This window comes from Gallus gallus, chromosome 6 (assembly GCF_016699485.2).
Source record: "Gallus gallus isolate bGalGal1 chromosome 6, bGalGal1.mat.broiler.GRCg7b, whole genome shotgun sequence".
Taxonomy (NCBI): Eukaryota; Metazoa; Chordata; class Aves; order Galliformes; family Phasianidae; genus Gallus; species Gallus gallus.
Window position 1 is genome coordinate 4,394,793 of NC_052537.1, and position 20,527 is coordinate 4,415,319.

Here is a 20,527-nt window from a genome sequence, read left to right on the forward strand (position 1 = left end):
TTTATGCCATTACCACCTTGCAGGCAAAGCTGTATTCGGTATAAAAGGGACTAGAAACATTACTTGGAAATTGTTGAAGGAATTGCAACACAGTTCACGATACTTCTTAAATAGTAATTTCCGCTTTCATCCAGACAATACTGGTGACTGATGGACGGTTGGACTGGATGATCTTGGAGGTCTTTTCCAACCTTGGTGATTCTATGATGATTTTATGCCGATCCTAGTTTTCAAAGACCGCAGATACACTGCAAACACATTTCAAATACTAATGAATTAATTCTCTTAGCACTGCTATGATGTAGAAAACAGAGAATAAAGTAATATAGTGAGAGATTGTTACTGCTGGGGTAAGGAATTTCTTTTCTATTACATCACTTGGGATTTTTGCACTGATAATTAGTAAGATCCAGTAACTCATGTTTATTTGTGCATATATAAGACAAGTTACTTGGATTAAAGATGACCAAACATTTCATACACTAGAAGTGCACAACGTGGATTTCAGAAAGGAAAAAAGCACAACAGAGAAAAGCATTAACTGGGAGCAAAAATCAGTATGTACCACAATTATCATATTTTTGGATGAATTTCTGTTCTTACTCTAATTTACTTGAGTTGCACCAGAATTCCAGAAAATTATGCATTGGAAATTCATACTAACAGCTTGACTGGAGCTATAATTCAGTCTTAAATTTTATTAATTTCTAACCAATGCACATATTTGCAAAATTAAAGCATAAATACAAGCGCAGAGCAATGAATTTGCTCTTCAAAGATGCTTTAATATTTTACCTCTTTTTCATGAGCTGAATGATTTTGGCACAGCAGTTTCCAGTCAGGATGATTTCATTCGAAGTAACAAGGGTTACTTTTACAGCTGGCCCTCATCCGTCATGTATCTTACAGGTAATGTCTCGAATAGTACAACTAAATATTACTAACAGGATTGCTTACAAAATCCATAGAACAATTAGTCTATAGATTTTAAAGCCATTAAACGTTCCTCCATTGAAACTAGATGGTACCATTTATTAACTGAATAGCTCTTTCATTCGTACTTACTACGTTTGCTCGGTAAATTAATGCTTTCAGAGCAATTTAAAATGTAAATTAATAGGAAAACACCAAGCCCTGCTGAAAACGCACTAACATATTAAATGGGTGTTTTGTTCTCCGAGGAATCAGATTTTGAAATTACTGTTTTGAGAAAGTTCAGGAAACTCTTTGTTGTCACTTCTGACAGAGTAAGCAAACACAGCCTCGCTTTTCAGAAATGATTTCCCAGCACTTGGTGCTCATGTGGACCTCTTGATACGGAGGAGGGAAACATCAGGTGAGCGCTGAAATGGCTAACGCTGTATTTCAGTGTTACAATACTAATTCTTAACACCCAATTTCTCTACCATTACAGACTGCAGAAAGCCCATTCATACTCAAAGATGAGACTTTCAAACAACTTATGTTCCTCTTTCCAAAATTATGAAATATTTAATTAAAAAATCAGACAAAGTAAAGGATTTGCTTTATACTTGAACCATTACTTGACCTTAGAATATCTAAGCACTGATATGTAATACACAAAAGTATTTGTGGAAACAGAAATACAGCTCAGAAATACAAGTTTATGAATGTAAGCATCTCAGTATGTAATCCTAACAATAGCTGAAAAGAATAAACTGAAGCAGTGAGAAGGTCAGTATGAGCATAATGATATTTATAATGTACTAAACATACAGGCTCAGCAGTCATGATTGGCAAGATCTCTTTGCAAAAGTTGCCTTCTCTATTTTCATGGATCTTGATGAGTGAACAGGTAGATAGAAGGAAAATGGAAAGCCAGGACTATAAGACTTTACTCCTTCCCTTTGTTTCTGTTGTTATCTTCTCTTAGCCAATTCCATTCAACCAATTTGTTTTCTTTGAGCCACTGCTCTTCCTCAGATCCATCTTTTTTCCCCCCTCTATCCAGGTCTGTCTCATTATCGAGCCCAGAAATCTTTCCTAAAATGAAGGAATGGTGTTTGGCTTACACGTGACACGTTCTCTGCTGCAGATCGGACAGTTTTAAGTAAACTACAGAGGGAATCCTGACAGAATTAACTAGGGCTTACCTCTGGTGTGTAGTGGGGAGGATGAGCTGAAATAACTGCAAGCAGATGAAGCCCTGGTGATAGGATTCTCTACTGCAGAACTTCTTCCATTCACAGACTAAATCTAAAACAACTTTGATTAATGATTTCTCTTCTGCATCTATCACATTTTACTCTCCCTCAGTCAAAGACAGCTTTTGAAGTTCACGGCTTGACACCACAGTAAATCTGGCTTTAAAAGCTCACAGACCGGGATCAGAATCAATATAGACATACAAGACAAAGTGCTGATCCAGCACAGGCTCAGCCTGCTCATTCAAATTCATTCTGAAATAGTCATGGAGTAATTTTATACCAATCTCTGCTGAACAGGATGTCACAATAACATTTTCCTACAAAGAGACATCACAGATTGAATCTCGCTATTAACTGAGGCAACAGCACAACCCCTTCACTTTATAACTGGGCAAGTCAATTATTTCATGTCCTCATCTAACCTCCTCAACTTTGCACAGTAGCATACTGTAAAATTGCACGGAGTAGCCTGTTCCCAAGTAGGATGGTAACACAAACGCCTCTTGGGTGAGAAAGCAGCAGCCCAGGTCTTGTGGGCCCACGTGTGTGAAGAAGCTGAGTCTGTGCAGGTACATGTGGTTGCAGGAGCACGATGAAATGTTAATCGTCTCTGTTACTGGTAGTTCTCTTAATAGGTCAATACCCATTACCAGCATCTTCTCATTTCTCAGCCCTGCAGGAGCTGAGCTGTTGCTCATCACGAGCGTGCCCTAACTTGTCCCTCGGGAGGTAGGCTGGAGATGGCATGCTTCTAAAACAAGCCGACCTATTCTTGCACTTTGTGCAAGTTTAAGAAATACTGGCAAGAAATCTTTACCTACAAAGACCTGAGAGAACAATAAATTTGCTTTCCTTCAGAAAGAAAGGGGAGATAGGAAACAGTGATAATTTGCACAATATGTCTGCAGGCTCTGATATCCTGGTTGTAAGAAGTGTCAATTTTCTGTTGTCTCCTTTTATAAACACTGACACTGAGTCTCGGTAACATAATTTAGTTTTATCTAACATGTCTTTTCCATCAACTGTCTCCAAACAAATATCACAAATAATATGTAAGCAGTTTTACCTAGAATGAATAGCGTAAAAGCATTAGAGCATAAAAATGGCATTCAGCAAATGCAGCTAGAAAACAATATGATTCAGTTAGAATTAATATCCTAAACTGATGCACAATGAAAACAAATCTTGCATCAAACCTACGTTATGCAGCATGTTCCTTCCACTGCAATAAGGCAGCAGAGCAAGATGGGATCCTGCACAGAAGAGAATGTAAGCCTGCTACTGGTTCCTTTCCTATTCATATTCTGGCACAAGGAATAAAAAACTACTGAGTTAGCGCTCTGTCCACTTATTTTAATTCTTGTATGGTCAGATACACTTGAAATGTTCACCCCCTGCTTCCCTGAACTCCCACTTCTCTCATGACTACGACAAAGACAGAAGATGGCCTCCCAAGCAGGTTAGATTACAGCTGGTTTAGAACTGGGGAAGGGCTAGTATGAGCTCAGAGCAAGTGAAATGAAAGGGGCTATAAGTATTCAGCCTCAACCAGGGGGTAGTCCCACTGCATAATTAGGCAGCCCTAGTCCCTCTTCTCTAGTTCAGTTATGGAAAACCAAAAGCAAACAACAAAAAACTTTCAAAGATCTGTTTTGCATTTTGTATCAACAAAGAGGTGGCTTTGTTGCTTTTGCCTCTTCACGAATTTATATGCAGAGATCAGTGAAAAAGGAAAAATCTACAGTACCATTCCCTTGTGGAGTTGCAATTATGATTCAGCCTTTGGATAAACTCAAACTGATTTCAGAAATCCCTATAGTTTGCAGTCTATACCTCTCTTTAGTTCCTCTTGTACTCTGCAGACCACACTAAATGTATGCCAAGAGTAAGAAAAATATACTCTTATGCATTTTACACTGTGCAACGCTCTTTGCTATGAATGCTACAGAAAGGACAACATACTTAATAAAACGTAGAGAATTTTCCAAGATTAGGTCTAACGTCACACATTTCACTGAAAAATTCAAAGAAATGAAAAAATGACTCTTAACAAGCTGGTGACATACTTGACTTTGAAGTATAAGGTTATTTTAAAATGTCTTGAATGGAACATTTTGAAGATTCCATCTAATGCATGAATTATTTTAGTAATTGGTGGGTGGAGTCTGTTTGATCACATTAACGGCTTGCTGACTTCTGGCCTACCAAAGCAAACGTTCCAGAAACAGAGTGCCAAAAGTGAACGCACCATTTAGAAGGAGCTGACCACTACCAGAAAAGCCTTTCCAAGCAAGAGAACGATCTATATTATGCCATGAAAGCCATCAAATAGCTCAAAGACACGGGAAATTCCTCACAGGTTCTCCTATATATAAGTTAGGGTGCTAGCAATGGGAATGTGGCACAGCCATTTGTGTGCCTTCTGCCAGACCGAGGAAAGAATGCCACAAGATCAAGAGATCCCAGAACTGTTAAGAAATCAGAGAGCAATTACTGTTAGGAGAAGATAACAAAGAGTTTAAAACTACTTTGACCTATTCTATGGGACCACATCCAACACCAATCACTTACACACCATCTTGCTCTACATTATTCATTAGGAAAGTACCTTCACAATATGATTGACTTCCACATTTAGTATACAGAATGTGATTCAGAGCCATATTCTACATAACATTATACATAAAAGTAAAGAATGAGTGTCAATCAGGAATTGTTACCTGGCCCAGAAACATGACAACACATGTCCCTCCAGCTCAAGCATAGGGGAACAAAGCAGAACTTCATTTTGTGCTTATTTTGTCTAATTAGTATGCAAGGAGATTGAAGATATGGAAAGTTCCCTGTTTTTTTTTCTACAATTTCATGTCATTTGTTTTGTCTGTTTTATAACTCAGAAATGTAGCAGGTGAGACCGAAAGTTTAATGATGCCAATAGCTTGCTTCAGAAGCAGTAGAAAGCTACAACAAATGAACGTAATAAGAAAAGATATAGTTGTAACAGTGATATACGATATAGCTTCTTTATGCAAATATTGTGGAGAAAAGGAGAGATTGCTGGTGAAGATGGCCTTAACAAACGTCTGTCACAGTAGGATCTGTGTAGTATAATTTTCAAGCTTCAAAATGCAAGTGTCTATGTCTAAATCTGTTGTCTCCGTTATCTTTCTAGTCAATTCAAGAAGCTGGCAATAACAAAGTGTGATCTGTTTGGGGCATCTGAGGAAAAATAAACAAGTAACTGAAGTTTATAACATAGTTTTTTTTAACCATTTCTGATTAAGTTTTGTAAAAGAAGGAAACAAAGTACAAAATTTAGAAACTTAAGAAAGAATAATAATAGCTATTACACAATTACAGACTCAGAATGTGAGTTTAAGATCTGGACTTCAGCCTGCCAAATTTCTCCTTGTCAGCACTTCAGATCACTGTTCTAGGGGAGCAGTGCATATAGTTCTACTAAAATTCATACCAAAACAACTAGACAAGAAAACAGAGATTAATGTGTTTAACCTCTCATATGCATAAAAAAATTGACATTACCCCACTGGAGAATCTGATGGTTAAAGCTGAAAAATAGAGTACTGTGAGGTGACCCACAGTGCTACAGCATTTGAATAATTTCACTCCTCTTCAAGAAAGCACATAAACATATGTTTAACTTTAATCATAGATCATCTTGCTGCTTTCATCTGGACCTAATCATTAACCATAAACACATGCTTAAATGCTTCACTGAAAAAGGATGAGATTACTCACACACTTACAGTTAATTGTATGCTTAGATGTTATAGTGGCCTCTTGGCAGGCTACGCCGTGTGCTGTGGCTGTTCAAAGCAGAAATATGCTGTAATGCCCTACAACAAAGTCTACTATTATGGCCTTCTTCCCTACTCTTAATAAGTTGGGTGGAATAGGTCATGTAACACCATTTCTGCATGGAGTTCTCCACTGAAAATTGACCAAAAAAAAAGTCCTGTAGAACAAAGTACCTTTAGTTAATTGGTCGTAATCCAACACAGTTACTGACACTGAAAATTACTTCTTTCCCAGTAAAAATAACAATAACTATTTAAATTTAATCAGTAAGTCTAATTGTTAGACTGCAACACTACACTAGTCCAATCAGGTATTACTGGGAGATATTACTCAGGAGACTGTGAAACCATGCTACTAATACAAAGACTGACTGCATGTCATTCTTTCTGCCTTATCACTTCACATGCTGTATTTTTGGCCCTAGTGACTACATGGTCTGAATGTTCCTTAGAGTATTAGAAGACAGACATTCTGAGCTCATAGCAGAAGGCTGAAATCCAGTTTCAGAGAACTAATTCCAGTGGAAAACGTCTATCCAATATCAAGTCCTTCCACTTCAAATAAAAACTGTTATAAAAGGACTAAAATTTCTAAATCTCCCACGATTTCATATTCCATGATGTCAAATTGTTTAATCCAGTAAAAGGCTGGTAACCAGCACAGGGACAGTCTAACAAGCGTATGAACACTTGAAGAAGAAAATAGGATCTGTAAAACTAATAGAGATCAACACTGCAACGCGGCTGTTTGGTTTGTAACCGCTTACAGTGCACTGCATTTAGCAAATAAGCCACTTGTCATAGCTGTTCATGCACTTACTGAAGTATTCCTTGTAACTGGACTGCTGTACTGTAATGCAATGCTGTGCAGACTGTCATGGTTTTTTACAGCTGGGCAAGTAAATAGGCTTTGATAAATGCCACTACTTGTTATGAAAACAAACATCACTTGTCTCAGGGAACAACAACTCTGGACTACGTCCATCTCTGGAAAAGACTTGCACATACTGTCTGAGACTTTTGTCACAGTCGTTAAAAAACCCACTAATTGATTCATAATGCTTCTCAATTAGAGCGCTCTCCATTTCACAGTATCAAAGCACTAAACAAAAAAAGAACGTTAAGTACGCACCTTAAAAGCAATGAATTTCGAGTACCTGTTTTACATTTATTAGACCAAAAGTACTTTTAGCATCTACATTGGGATGAACAGTTTTGATCCTGTAGTTAATCTCATTTCTAAAGCTAATTATAGTTCTTACATATCAAAGTAACTTTAAATATGACATTGTTTCAAACTAAGAACTAATCCAGAACTAGTTCTAGTATGGCCATTCGGTTGTTTCTCAGTATTAAAGGAACATACAAAATCTGGTACAGTTCTCTAGTCACCATTATCAGCCTGGATCACAAAGGAAAAAAGAAGGCACTTGCAATGATAGATATTAAAGTATATGAGGAGCTGAGGAGCAAAATAAACCAACTCCATCCCCTCATCCCCTAATTTTAATGCAATATTTGAGGTCCTAAAGCTAAGAAAGGCATTTCACCTCTAAGCTCAGCAGTATATTGGCTACAGGTAAACTTCTCTTTAAAACATCATTGTGATGTGAGTGAACCCATTCAGACAGTATTTTCTTAAAGTTTGGTTGCTTCTGTACATCAGCTTCTTTGGCAACCCCAGCAGGGACAGACACAAACAGAACCCGCGGCATCTTTTTGGGTCGTTCACATCTAAGACTTAAGTAACATTAACATCATGTGGAGGGAAGCCTGCATCGCCTTTAGGTATCCTGCTTATTTGTCACTGCAGTTGTTTGTAAATAAGATCTCTGGAGAGAATGAGACATGTTAGACTGCAATAATAAAGAAAGGGCACAACTGAGGAAAATGGGAGAATTGTCTCTTGGAATGGTTGTAGGGCACAAAAAGGAAGGACTATACAATTTTAACACAGACACAGAATCCTGCCAGGGGGTAACTGCTCAGAGGACTCTGATTAGTGGAGAAGAATGCAGAATAGTAACTAGTTTGACTGTCTAAAACATGAGCAGAGTGCAGCAGCCCAGGGAACGGCTGCATGTGGTATGGAAAGCCAAGCTATGAGACCCGCATGGCTGGAAGGCAACTGAAGCAGACAGGCTTCAGGGCTGGTATTCAGCAGAAGCATCTGAAAGATATAGTCCACTTTATTCTCTTTATAAAGACACAAACAATCTATTTCAAGCTAGTTATTTGCCCACACCATTTCCACAAGGGGGAGAAAAAACAAGACAGTGGACACAGAGTATAAATCAAACTGATATAATCTACTCCCAGAAATTTTACCCTGCTAAAAAAAGAATAATAATTAAAAAAATCAAATCCACAACAATTACTTTTTTCAAATTACTCTTTGTGCAAAAGCAGCTGCGGCAGCATCCCAAGCTGTACTTTTCCAATTATCAAAGCAAAGGTGCAAAAAATCTCTATGCATAACTCATTCTTGCTATTTTTTTCCATGACATTCTCGCTCCACGGACACGTGCAGATGCCTTAATTTCTCTAGAAATGCTTAAAATGACTTGATGCTTAAGTAGCATTATTGTTAGCAAAACTACAGGCATTTTGATTATTAATAATCAAAGGAACTGTTTAGTTTTCTGAAATAATCTTAAGTGGTTCACTTTCAATTAAAAATATAAAGAATACTCCAGATCTGTCTGAAATGTCTTCAAAGACACTGAAAAATTCAGTAAGAGATCGTAAAGCCTTATTTATTCAAGTAGAAAGTTAGGAAAGTGCTCTCCTCTATGTGGAAAGCTGAGTCCAGTTGCCCCTCTGCTGCCAAGGCTTTATTTTCTGCCCTTATTTTAGTAACAATGATAAGCAAGCAGAAATGTACCACAGGAGCTAGGCACACCTGCACTGCATGCACAGGTGTTGGAAAGAGACATGGCAACTGGAAAGGAAGGGAAAATTCCAACATAAAGCCAAAATCTCACGTAGGGTATGAGATGGAAAAAGGGAACCTCCTCACTTGTTCTTCTGTCATATCTGTGGTTTACCTTTGTACAACAGCACATACACTAGCCACAGGAATCCACTGTGGATACATAACAAATGGAACTCATGATTTCTGATGTCTTGCAGTTTGAGGTTTGGTAGGCTTACAGTTTCATGCCATGGCCTGCATTTTTTAGCAAGCTACACAGATCCTGATGGATTATCAATAGCATTTGTTGAACACATCTGTTTTTAAGAGCTAAAGCAGCTCTCTGTAAGACAAATTACATCTGCTTGGTATCACCACTCACTGTGCTTGTTCCTTTCAGATGTTTTGATTGTGCTCTCTTGGTTTTTTGTTTTCTCATCCTTAAACCTCCAAGTTCCACATTTCAGAACTCATTCAGAATCCAAGGGGATAGCAAAGCGTGTGCCTGTTAATGATGACAATCCCAAATGAATGGAAGCACCAGGCTCAAGTAGTATGTTGGCACAGCACACAAATGTAAGGACTGAAGCAACAGGACCTTTTGCTTCCATTGCTGCAGTCAAACAAACAAGGGTGCTTTGGCATGTAAGCTAAAAGCCTTGCTCCACTCCTTTGGAATTAGTAGATGAATAATCAAGAAAGTAAGCACATGAAGTATTCATCACAATATGTATTCTAATCCGGCTGTCCTTGCTGAGAAGTGAAATTCAAGCTTCTAGATAAAAATGTGTTCTTACTTACAGGCTGCTGTACTCAGCCTGCACTCCCTGTGAGATACTGTGAGATACAAAAACCAGACCTGTTTAACGAAGTTTTTCTGCCTAAAGAACAGGAAAGAGTGACTTTGTCACTGGCACCAGAGCAGGTCTGCTCAGAGAAAAGTTCCTCCACAGCAGATGGTATCAGGTTCTGTTCTACCTCAAAATAACGGTCCTCATGAAGGGAATAAGCAAATGGACAACTGATATATGGGACAAAACATTTTCACAGTATCACAGAATGGCCTGGGTTGAAAAGCACCACAACGACCATCTGGTTTCAACCACCCTGCTATGTGCAGGGTCGCCAACCACCAGAAGAGGCTGTCCAGAGCCACATCCAGCCTGGCCTTGAATGCCTCCACGAATGGCGTATCCACAACCTCCTCGGGCAACCTCCAGTGCGTCACTACCCTCCAGGTGAAAAAGATTCTCCTAATATCTAACAGAAACCTCCCCTGTCTCAGTTTAAAACCATTCTCCCTGGTCCGATAACCATCCACCCACATAAAAAGCCATTCTAATACTTGTAGGGAGCATATAAACAGGAGGGGGAAGGCCACAAAGAGGTCCCCCAGCGCCTTCTCTTTCCCAAGATAAACAATCCCAGCTCCCTCAACATTTCTTCACAACAAACCAAAGGTATTTCACTGGGATTGTAGTTGTGAATAATACCTAGAAAATTTGAAAGCCAAAAATACATTAAAAAGGCAAACTCTACAAAAAAGATAAAGATGATAAAAATGTTGAAGAGCACCGGTCCCAAGAACGACCCCAGAGGGACACTGCTTGTAACCAGCCTCCACCCTGACACAGAAAAATTCATCAAGAACCTTTGGCTGCGTCCAATCAGCCAATTCCTAATCCACGGAACAGTCCATCCTTCAAATCCACACCTCCCCAGTTAAGAGAGAAGGATGTGGTGAGGGACCACGTCAAAGGCTTTGCAGAAGTCCAGATAGATGACACGCGTTGCCCTTCCCCTGTCCACAGATGCCATTACTTCATCACAGAAGGCCACCAGACTGGTCAGGTACAATCTGCCCTTAACAAAGCCACGCTAGCTATCTTGAATCACCTCTTCAGCTCATCTTGTTCCTCTCCACTGGAAACCCCAGTTCACATACCTATCTCATCCTCCTTTTCCATGCTGTCCATCTCCTCCCGATGCTCTGCACACCAGCCGAGCAGAGCAGCGGCGCTTCCCCATGGGCGGAGGGGCACGCGTCACAGTGAGAGCATTGTGATGCAATCACCCTGCAGAGTAGCAGAAGCAACGCTCCCTGGGCACAGAGAGCACTTGGTGCTGAGCACCGGCACTGCGAGGACGTGGGACAGATTGGGAGAGGAGACTGAAGGCAGAGAGTGCCCCCGGTGCCCTCCCAGCCCACAGCGTGGTCGAGGACTGTTGCGAATCCATCTGCAGCTGTGCTCACTGAGTGGTAAGAAGAAGCCCTGCAGCTTGCCTGGCACCAGGCCTCGTCTCCCCTTCTTGCTGTGCCGGCGCATGGCCGTGGCGGGTCTGAAAGAGCCTGCCTGTGCCTGCCGGAGGGGGGGATGAAGCCATGCCTCATGGCCATGGGCTGGCAGCTGTACCCATGCCGGCACTCATGGCAGAGGCCATGGCTGCACGTGGGACACCCGGTGTGCCAAGGCACAGCCGGAAAGGAGCACGCGTGAGCTCCCATGCGCAATGGCGCACTGGGATAGGGTTCTGTCCACGCCATGCCCACAGCCGTGCCCCTCACACTGATCTGCCTCCTGTTGTGTGCGCAGGTGAAGCCATGGCAGAGAAGAACACCTGTGAAATACCGGTGGGAGACAACGCTGAGTCAGGTGCACTGCTGCAGGAGATCATGGAGGTGTGTGAGCCACCTGCAGAAACCCCGCAGGGCAGAGCTGCTGGGCCACGCAGCCAGGGCGCCGCAAGGCTAGCTGTCCTGCTCCACGCTGGCCTTGCTGTGCCCTGGCAATGGGCTGCCATTTCCCACCCTACATCCATGCAACTGGTCCCAATTGCCTTGCAGTGTAAGAAGAGGTCTGCGGAGCTGGCAGCTGCTCTCCAAGAGCAGGCCAAAATCCGTGAGGTACGCACGGTGGGAGGGAGAGAATGGAGAGCAGCGCATTGATCGGGGAAAGCCCCCTGCCAGCAGACACGGGACAGGCTCTTGACCGGACCCTTTCCTTCTCCAGGCACTGAAGGAGGAGCTGGAGCTGGAGATGAGCAACCTCCAGAATACACTACAGATGATCCAAAAGCGCACTGCCCCGTAAGTAGCAGCACAGCCCAGACCTGAGGCAGGGGGGAGCTGGGATCCCAGCAGCCCCCAGCCATCTGGGCCGTCGGCTGGAGCTCGGGAAGGCTGGGCCTGTGCACGTCTGGCACCCAGAGGTGCCCGCCCCAGCTCCAGCAGAGGCCGGGCAGCTGCCTCGGGTCCCCGTGGCCACATTGGGATGGGGGGCGTGGGGAGGGGGTGAGGTCCTGGTGCCGGCCGAGGCCTCTTCTCACACACCAAACTCCCCTGTCTGTAGCAGGAGGAAGATGACACGCAGGGAAGCGCACATGAGTTCCCTGCTGCAGGAGACAGTGGCTGTGCGATTGGTAAGAGAGAAAGCCCCACCGGGGCCTTGGGGAGGGAAGGCTCACCTCCGGGCCACCGCAGGGGATATGGGCCTCCCTCTGGTTGTGGGGACGAAGGAGGGCTTCCGAGTGCCCAAACCTGCGCTCACCCCAACGCGTGGCCCTGCTTTGCTTTGTCCTCTAGGATGAGCAGGCGGCAGCACAGAAGCACCCACTTGTAACTTCCTGGCTGCGGTGAGTCGCCCTGGGGTCCAGAGACCATCAGGCAGCTTTTGACTGTTTGGAGATAAAATGCTTCACTATTGCTTAGGGTCCTGGGTGGGAGAGCAGGTGGGGTGGCGATCTTGGCAGCCCTGCGCAGACCTACGACAGATTCCCTTGCTCCCTGTATGGCACATGTCCACGGGCCATTTGCCAGGGCTGGATGGAAAGTGCTGTGACAAACGTGCCCCCGGAATCTGACTGGACCTTCTTCTGTTCCGCAGGGCGTTTCTGCTGTTCTTGGGCCTGCTGCAGCTTGTCTTCTTCACCCTGTTTGTGCTGCAGAAGGACATCCTTCGCTGGGTCCTGCCTGGAGAGCTGGCGACTGCCCTTGGCATCCGTCCACCTAAGCCCACTCTTTTCTGACCCCACAACACACTGCGGCCCTTCATCGGGACACCATTGGGTCTGCACAAGCATTAGGGGTCTGTCACCATTGTCACCCTGTCACCAATCATGTCAATAAAATCCATCCCAATTCCCAAATGTCTTATTCGTGCATGAGAGGCGTTACACCCCGTCGACAAATACCTGTTGAACCTTGGGAAGGAGACAGTGGAATTCTGGAGCTAAGAAACAGGAATCAGCAAAAGTGTACAAAAAGGGGCAAAAATAAAGGTGAACGTCCCATCATTTTTAATGCAGCCCGGGATAGAGTTGGCCTTCCAGGCTGCAAGCATGCACTGCCGGCTCCCGTCCACCTCCTGGTCCACCAGGACCCCAAAGTCCTCCTCCACACCAAAGCCCTGAGAAACGTTTCCCTTCCAGACCAGTCAAAGCTGATTACTCAGTCATGGACAACTAGCATCTCACCGGCTCTTCCTATACACTTGAGAAGGCATAGCTCAGAGACAGCTAGAACAAACCAACCCTCTAAGCGCAACAAAAACAAACAACTGGCACTTCTGACAGGGTCAGCAAATTTCAGGTCACAATTTGAAAGACAGAAGAGGAGGCTGACTGAAAATCCTACCCTTGCCCACCACGACAGAGTCTCAGGTCAAGTACTCAGAGCATGCTCACACTGATCTAGAAACCAACATTTGACATTTGAGCCTGCATGTCAATATTGCCTTCCTGCAGTAAGCTTACTTATTATTCACCATGTGGCCAACCCAACGCACAAATCCAAGTCAAGAAATCTCAACTGACTGACTAAACATCGACCTTAAAATCAGAAATTCCTGCTATCCTAAGCAGCCTGCTGGATTACTCCTAGTAAAATATTCATTCCTTTTACCTAGTATTTTTAAATGTGTTCTACATGTGGTGATACTCTGGCGGTGGTGAAGCTTCAGTTTCATGTCTACTCAGTCCATGTGGTATGAAACAACTTTCGGCTCCCTGTAATGACACTGTCAGTGCTGTGACAGAAAGCAAGCTTCAGAAAGTCCTCAAGGATACAAAGAATTGAAGACATTTGTTTCATTCATCTACTTGCTCTGCCTTAAGTTAGAATACAGAAAGAATCTAGCAGGTACTCTTGCTGAACTAACTGTTCTCTATATCTGGATCTTAAGTCCAGTGACAACATGCATGACGAACTCTGTTCTTGCCCCACCTTTAAATAACACGCACGCTTTGCTATTCTGTTTTGTCTATCGAGTCTCTCTCATGGAAGCATATAAAAACTATAAACCACCAGCAACTAAACAAGCAGCCCATGTTTCTTTTGCCTTTATGTTTCTTCTGATGATTCTCTCTTCCAGTTGTGCATACTACAACATGATTTTATTTATTTATTACGTTTTTTGGAGATTAAGTAAATAGAATATACTGGTAGACACACAAAGGATTGTGCATTTCACTTGACTTTGACATCATTTGCTTTTTTTTTTTTTTATTTTCCCCTCCGTGATTACTTAAAAAAACTATTTCAAATGAAAAAAGCAAGCCTTAAAGAAGTCTGAAGTGGTGTAAAGAACAAGTATTCTAATTTCTCAAGAAGAAATTCCACGCATCTTCCAAAAGAAAGGATTTACCCAGCTATTCTGCCCGTTTTCCCCATCATTTCTAGTAATTACTATATTAGTACCTTTTACTACTGTAGTTATATCACCATACCAAGATTATCTTGATGCTTATATTCTTCAGCTACTTGGAGAATGTTACGGTTCCCTAAATCATACTCATTACTGTAAGCATTACTACTCGTACTTCTGGTAGAACTTAAGAGGTTCCTGGTACGAGTCAAAACTATTTTGGCAAAATATACAAAAGCACACCTAATATCATCACTTCCAATCTAACCATGTGCAACAAATACATAGGCTTCATCATACATTGTAAGAGAAAACCTTGTCTTGCTCTATACTCATCATTTTCCTCTGAAACACACCATTCACCACCACACTGTGCTCACATTCACACTTTTGCCTCCCTAAAAGTTCAGCAAGAACTGCTGAACGCCAGTGGGTGCCCTTTTTTTCCAGCACCAAGTAATTCAGTGACACACCTGTGCCTCATCCACGCTCCCATATCAGGCACCATTCTGTCAGACTGCAGACAGCAACAGAAGTCATGGGGCACTGACAGGAAGGTTCAAAATCTACCACCAACATCCACTTCCAACATTACAGTCCAACACACTAAAGAAGGAGGCACTAACAGAGCAGACCTAATAGGAAGTCCTCCAGGTTTCTAAATGCAGCTGAAAAGCTCACATTCGTGCACACCATCATCACCATAGGTAAAGCAGACAGACAAAATTGTACTACCCATTTTTGTACTATCATCTCTCACCTGTAAGCTGAGCACCCACATTAGCAAATCCACTGACACACAGTTTAACATGTTTGCTTTTTGTTCCCTAATATACATTCTTGTCTTGTTGTTGATGATTTTTTCTTCAAAGTAGTCCCTTAATTTGATAAGAGTTTTTTCTGGTGCAGATATTTCCAATGGCACCATTCTTTTCTGATGATCAGGGGCAATAGCTGAACATCACCACCCATTTTATTCCGGTGACGTAGCTGTGGGCATTATAAGGCAATCATTCTGCAGTCCTCTGAGCTGTTTTCAACTTTCTTATCTTCACCACGTAATGAATGTTAAGTGCTGTATTCATCAAATACTATCAAGCAAAGTAGAGTATCTTCTAGACAAAGGAAATATGAATATGACCTTTGCATAACACTGAACAGGAAGTTAAATCAATACTTCTTAAGATCTAAAGGCCTTAGGAACATAACCACCTTATTTATGTATTAAGGACGTAGCGCATTTACATTCTCTCATTCATTAGATTTTTCATTTATTCCTTCTCCAGTACTTCACCTCCCTTATTGCCTGTACCAAGTGGGCATGTTTTTCACATTTTGGTCAACAGGCAACAATATATACAGTATCAAGGGAAAAAAAAGCATTCCACAGAACACGACAAATTAGTTCTAGAGTATTTTTTAATCAAAAAAAAACCATTTTTTTAGAAGCTACTGACATAAAAAAAAAAAAAAAAAAAGAAAGTGACCTCCATCTTATTTACGTTCAACAGAACAGTCAGCAAGAACAATGAAAAATCCCAGTAACTGTTTTTAAGAATAGGAGACAGTAGATACAGCTGCCTTCTATCAGTTTCACATCACCCAAGAAAGGTAGCAGTCACACTTCCATACACAGCCTCCACCCTGACACAGAACCATTCATCACAACCCTTTGGCTGCGTCCAATCAGCCAATTCCTAATCCACTGAACAGTCCATCCTTCAAATCCACACCTCCCCAGTTTAGAGAGAACGATGTGGTGAGGGACCACGTCAAAGGCTTTGCGGAACTCCAGATAGATGACACGCGTTGCCCTTCCCCTGTCCACCGATGCCATTACTCCACCACAGAAGGCCACCAGATTGGTCAGGTACAATCTGCCCTTAACAAAGCCACGCCAGCTATCTTGAATCACCTCTTCAGCTCATCTTGTTCCTCTCCACTGGAAACCCCAGTTCACATACCTATCTCATCCTCCTTTTCCCTGGTGCCCATCTCAACCATTGAACTCAACCTGGCTGCTGGGGTGAAAGGGAACAAGAAACTCTTTTACAAGTATATCAACAGTAAGAGGAGGACCAGGGAGAATCTCCATTCTCTACTGGATGAGGCTGGGAACGTGACCACTGAGGATAAGGAAAAGGCAGACCTTCTGAATGCCTTCTTTACATCTGTCTTTAAAACTCAGAACAGTTATCCTCAGGTTTCTCCACTCTCTGACCTGGCAGCCTTGGCTGCGGAGCAGACTAAACCCCCCACAATTCAGGAGGAAACAGTCAGAGACCTGCTACTCCAACTGGACTGCCACAACTCCATGGGACCGGATGAGATTCACCCGAGAGTGCTGAGGGAACTGGCGGAGCTGACAGCCGAGCCTCTTTCCACCATCTATCAGCGCTCCTTGTTGACGGGTGAGGTCCCAGAAGACTGGAGGCTTGCCAGTGTGACTCCCATCTACAAGAAGGGCTGCAGGGAGGATCCGGGGAACTACAGGCCTGGTAGCCTGACCTCGGTGCCAGGGAACATTATGGAGCAGATTGTCTTGAGGGAAATCACGTGACACGTGCAGGACAACCGGGGGATCAGGCCTAGCCAGCATGGGTTCACAAAGGGCAGGTCCTGCTTGACCAACCTCATCTCCTTCTATGATCTAGTGGCCCGTCTGGTGGATGAGGGAAAGGCTGTTGATGTGGTCTACCTAGACTTCAGCAAAGCCTTTGACACTGTCTCCCACAGTATTCACCTCCAGAAGCTGGCAGTCTGTGGCTTGGACAGGTACACTCTGGGATGGGTAAGGAACTGGCTGGAGGGCCGGGCCCGGAGAGTGGTGCTGAATGGAGTTAAATCCAGCTGGCGACCGGTCACGACTGGTGTCCCCCAGGCGTCGGTGCTGGGGCCTGTCCTCTTTAATATCTGTATTGATGACCTGGATGAGGGCATTGAGTGCACCCTCACTAAGTTTGCAGGTGACACCAAGCTGGCTGGAAGTGTTGATCTGCCTGAGGGTAGCGAGGCCCTACAGAGGGATCTGGACAGGCTGGATAGCTGGGCTGAAGCCAATGGGATGAGATTCAACAAGACCAAATGCCGGGTCCTGCACTCTGGCCACAATAACCCCAGGCAACACGACAGGCTTGGGCCAGAGTGGCTGGAAGACTGTGTAGAGGAAATGCACCTGGGGGTGTTGATTGACGCTAGACTGAACATGAGCCAGCAGTGCAGTGTGCCCAGGTGGCCAAGAAGGCCAATGGCATCCAGATTTCTATCAGAAATAGTGTGGCCAGCAGGAACAGGGAAGTAATTGTCTCCCTGTACTCAGCACTTGTGAGGCCGCACCTTGAGTACTGTGTCCAGTTTTGGGCCCCTCACTGAAAGAAAGACATCGAGGCCCTGGAGCGTGTCCAGAGGAGGGCAACAAAGCTGGTGAGGGGTCTGGAGCACAGGCCTTATGAGGAGCGGCTGAAGGAGCTGGGATTGTTCAGTCTAGAGAAGAGCAGGCTCAGGGGAGACCTTATTGCTCTCTCTAACTACCTGAAGGGAGGTTGTAGTGAGCTGGGGGTCAGCCTCTTCTCTCGTGTGACAAGTGACAGGACCAGAGGGAATGGCTTCAAGCTGCGCCAGGGAAGGTTCAGGCTGGCCGTTAGGAAATACTACTTCTCTGAAAGGGTGGTCAGGCACTGGAATGGGCTGCCCACAGTGGTGGTGGAGCCATCGACTCTGGTGGTGTTCAAAGAGCGTTGGGATGTTGTGCTGAGGGACATGGTTTAGCGAGAACCATTGGTGATGGGCGAATGGTTGGACTGGATGATCCTGTGGGACTTTTCCAACCTTAGCGGTTCTATGATTCTATAATTGTATGATTCTGTGATCTCCTCCTGATGCTCTGCACACCAGCCGAGCAGAGCAGCGGCGCTTCCCCATGGGCGGAGGGGCACGTGTCACAGTGAGAGCATTGTGATGCAATCACCCTGCAGAGTAGCAGAAGCAACGCTCCCTGGGCACAGAGAGCACTTGGTGCTGAGCACCGGCACTGCGAGGACGTGGGAGAGATTGGGAGAGGAGACTGAAGGCAGAGAGTGCCCCCGGTGCCCTCCCAGCCCACAGCGTAGTCGAGGACTGTCGCGAATCCATCTGCAGCTGTGCTCACTGAGTGGTAAGAAGAAGCCCTGCAGCTTGCCTGGCACCAGGCCTCGTCTCCCCTTCTTGCTGTGCCGGCGCATGGCCGTGGCGGGTCTGAAAGAGCCTGCCTGTGCCTGCCGGAGGGGGGGATGAGGCCATGCCTCACGGCCATGGGCTGGCAGCTGTACCCATGCCGGCACTCATGGCAGAGGCCATGGCTGCACGTGGGACACCCGGTGTGCCAAAGCACAGCCGGAAAGGAGCACGCGTGAGCTCCCATGCGCAATGGCGCACTGGGATAGGGTTCTGTCCACGCCATGCCCACAGCCGTGCCCCTCACACTGATCTGCCTTCTGTTGTGCGCGCAGGTGAAGCCATGGCAGAGAAGAACACCTGTGAAAAACTGACGGAAGACAACGCTGAGTCAGGCGCACTGCTGCAGGAGCTCATGGAGGTGTGTGACCCACCTGCAGAAGCCCCGCAGGGTAGAGCTGCTGGGCCATGCAGCCAGGGCGCCGCAGGGCTTGCTGTCCTGCTCCGGCCTGGCCTTGCTGTGCTCTGGCAATGGGCTGCAAACACCCTTTCCCACCCTGCATCCATGCAACTGGTCCCAATTGCCTTGCAGTGTAAGAAGAGGTCTGCGGAGCTGGCAGCTGTTCTGCGAGAGCAGACCAAAGTCCGTGAGGTATGCAGGGTGGGAGGGAGAGAATGGAGAGCAGCGCACTGATCGGGGAAAGCCCCCTGCCAGCAGACACAGGACGGGCTCTTGACCAGACCCTTTCCTTCTCCAGGCACTGAAGGAGGACGTGGAGATGGAGATGAAAAAACTCCAGAAGGCACAACGGAGGGTCCAAAAGCGCACTGCCCCGTAAGTAGCAGCACAGCACAGACCTGAGGCAGGGGGGAGCTGGGATCCCAGCAGCCCCCCGCCATCTGGGCCGTGAGCTGGAGCTCAGGAAGGCTGGGCCTGTGCACGTCTGGCACCCAGAGGTTCCTGCCCCAGCTCCAGCAGAGGCCGGGCAGCTGCCTCGGGTCCCTGTGGCCACCTTGGGATGGGGGGCGTGGGGAGGGGGTGAGGTCCTGGTGCTGGCCGAGGCCTCTTCTCACACACCAAACTCCCCTGTGTCTGTAGCAGGAGGAAGATGACACGCAGGGAAGAGCACATGAGTTCCCTGCTGCAGGAGACAGTGGCTGTGCGATTGGTAAGAGAGAAAGCCCCACCGGGGCCTTGGGGAGGGAAGGCTCACCTCCGGGCCACCGCAGGGGATATGGGCCTCCCTCTGGTTGTGGGGACGAAGGAGGGCTTCCGAGTGCCCAAACCTGCGCTCACCCCAACGCGTAGCCCTACTTTGCTTTGTCCTCTAGGATGAGCAGGCGGCAGCACAGAAGCACCCACTTGTAACTACCTGGCTGCGGTGAGTCGCCCTGGGGTCCAGAGACCATCAGGCAGCTTTTGACTTTTTGGAGATAAAATGCCTCACTATTGCTTAGGGTCCTGGGTGGGAGAGCAGGTGGGGTGGCGATCTTGGCAGCCCTGCGCAGATCTACGACAGATTCCCTTGCTCCCTGTATGGCACATGTCCACGGCCATTTGCCAGGGCTGGATGGAAAGTGCTGTGACAAACGTGCCCCTGGATCTGACTCGACCTTCTTCTGTTCCGCAGGGCGCTTCTGCTGTTCTTGGGCCTGCTGCAGCTTATCTTCTTCACCCTGTTTGTGCTGCAGAAGGACATCCTTCACTGGGTCCTGCCTGGAGAGCTGGCGACTGCCCTTGGCATCCGTCCACCTAAGCCCGCTCTTTTCTGACCCCACAACACACTGCGGCCCTTCATCGGGACACCATTGGGTCTGCACAAGCATGAGGGG

General features: G+C 45.4%; 1 protein-coding gene across 3 annotated transcripts in view; it reads right to left on the reverse strand.

The window, feature by feature from the left end:
• NRG3 (neuregulin 3) overlaps positions 1-20,527 on the reverse strand; it is a 371,925-nt gene that overhangs the window by 265,659 nt on the left and 85,739 nt on the right. The window contains exon 1 of one of the 3 annotated variants that reach the window (XM_040702944.2): positions 10,846-10,952. The exons of the other annotated variants lie outside the window; for them this stretch is intronic. Coding sequence (XP_040558878.1) covers positions 10,846-10,876 — 31 coding nt within the window. The 5' untranslated portion in view covers positions 10,877-10,952. Of the gene's footprint in view, positions 1-10,845; positions 10,953-20,527 lie in introns of those variants that run through there. 3 annotated transcript variants of the gene reach the window in all.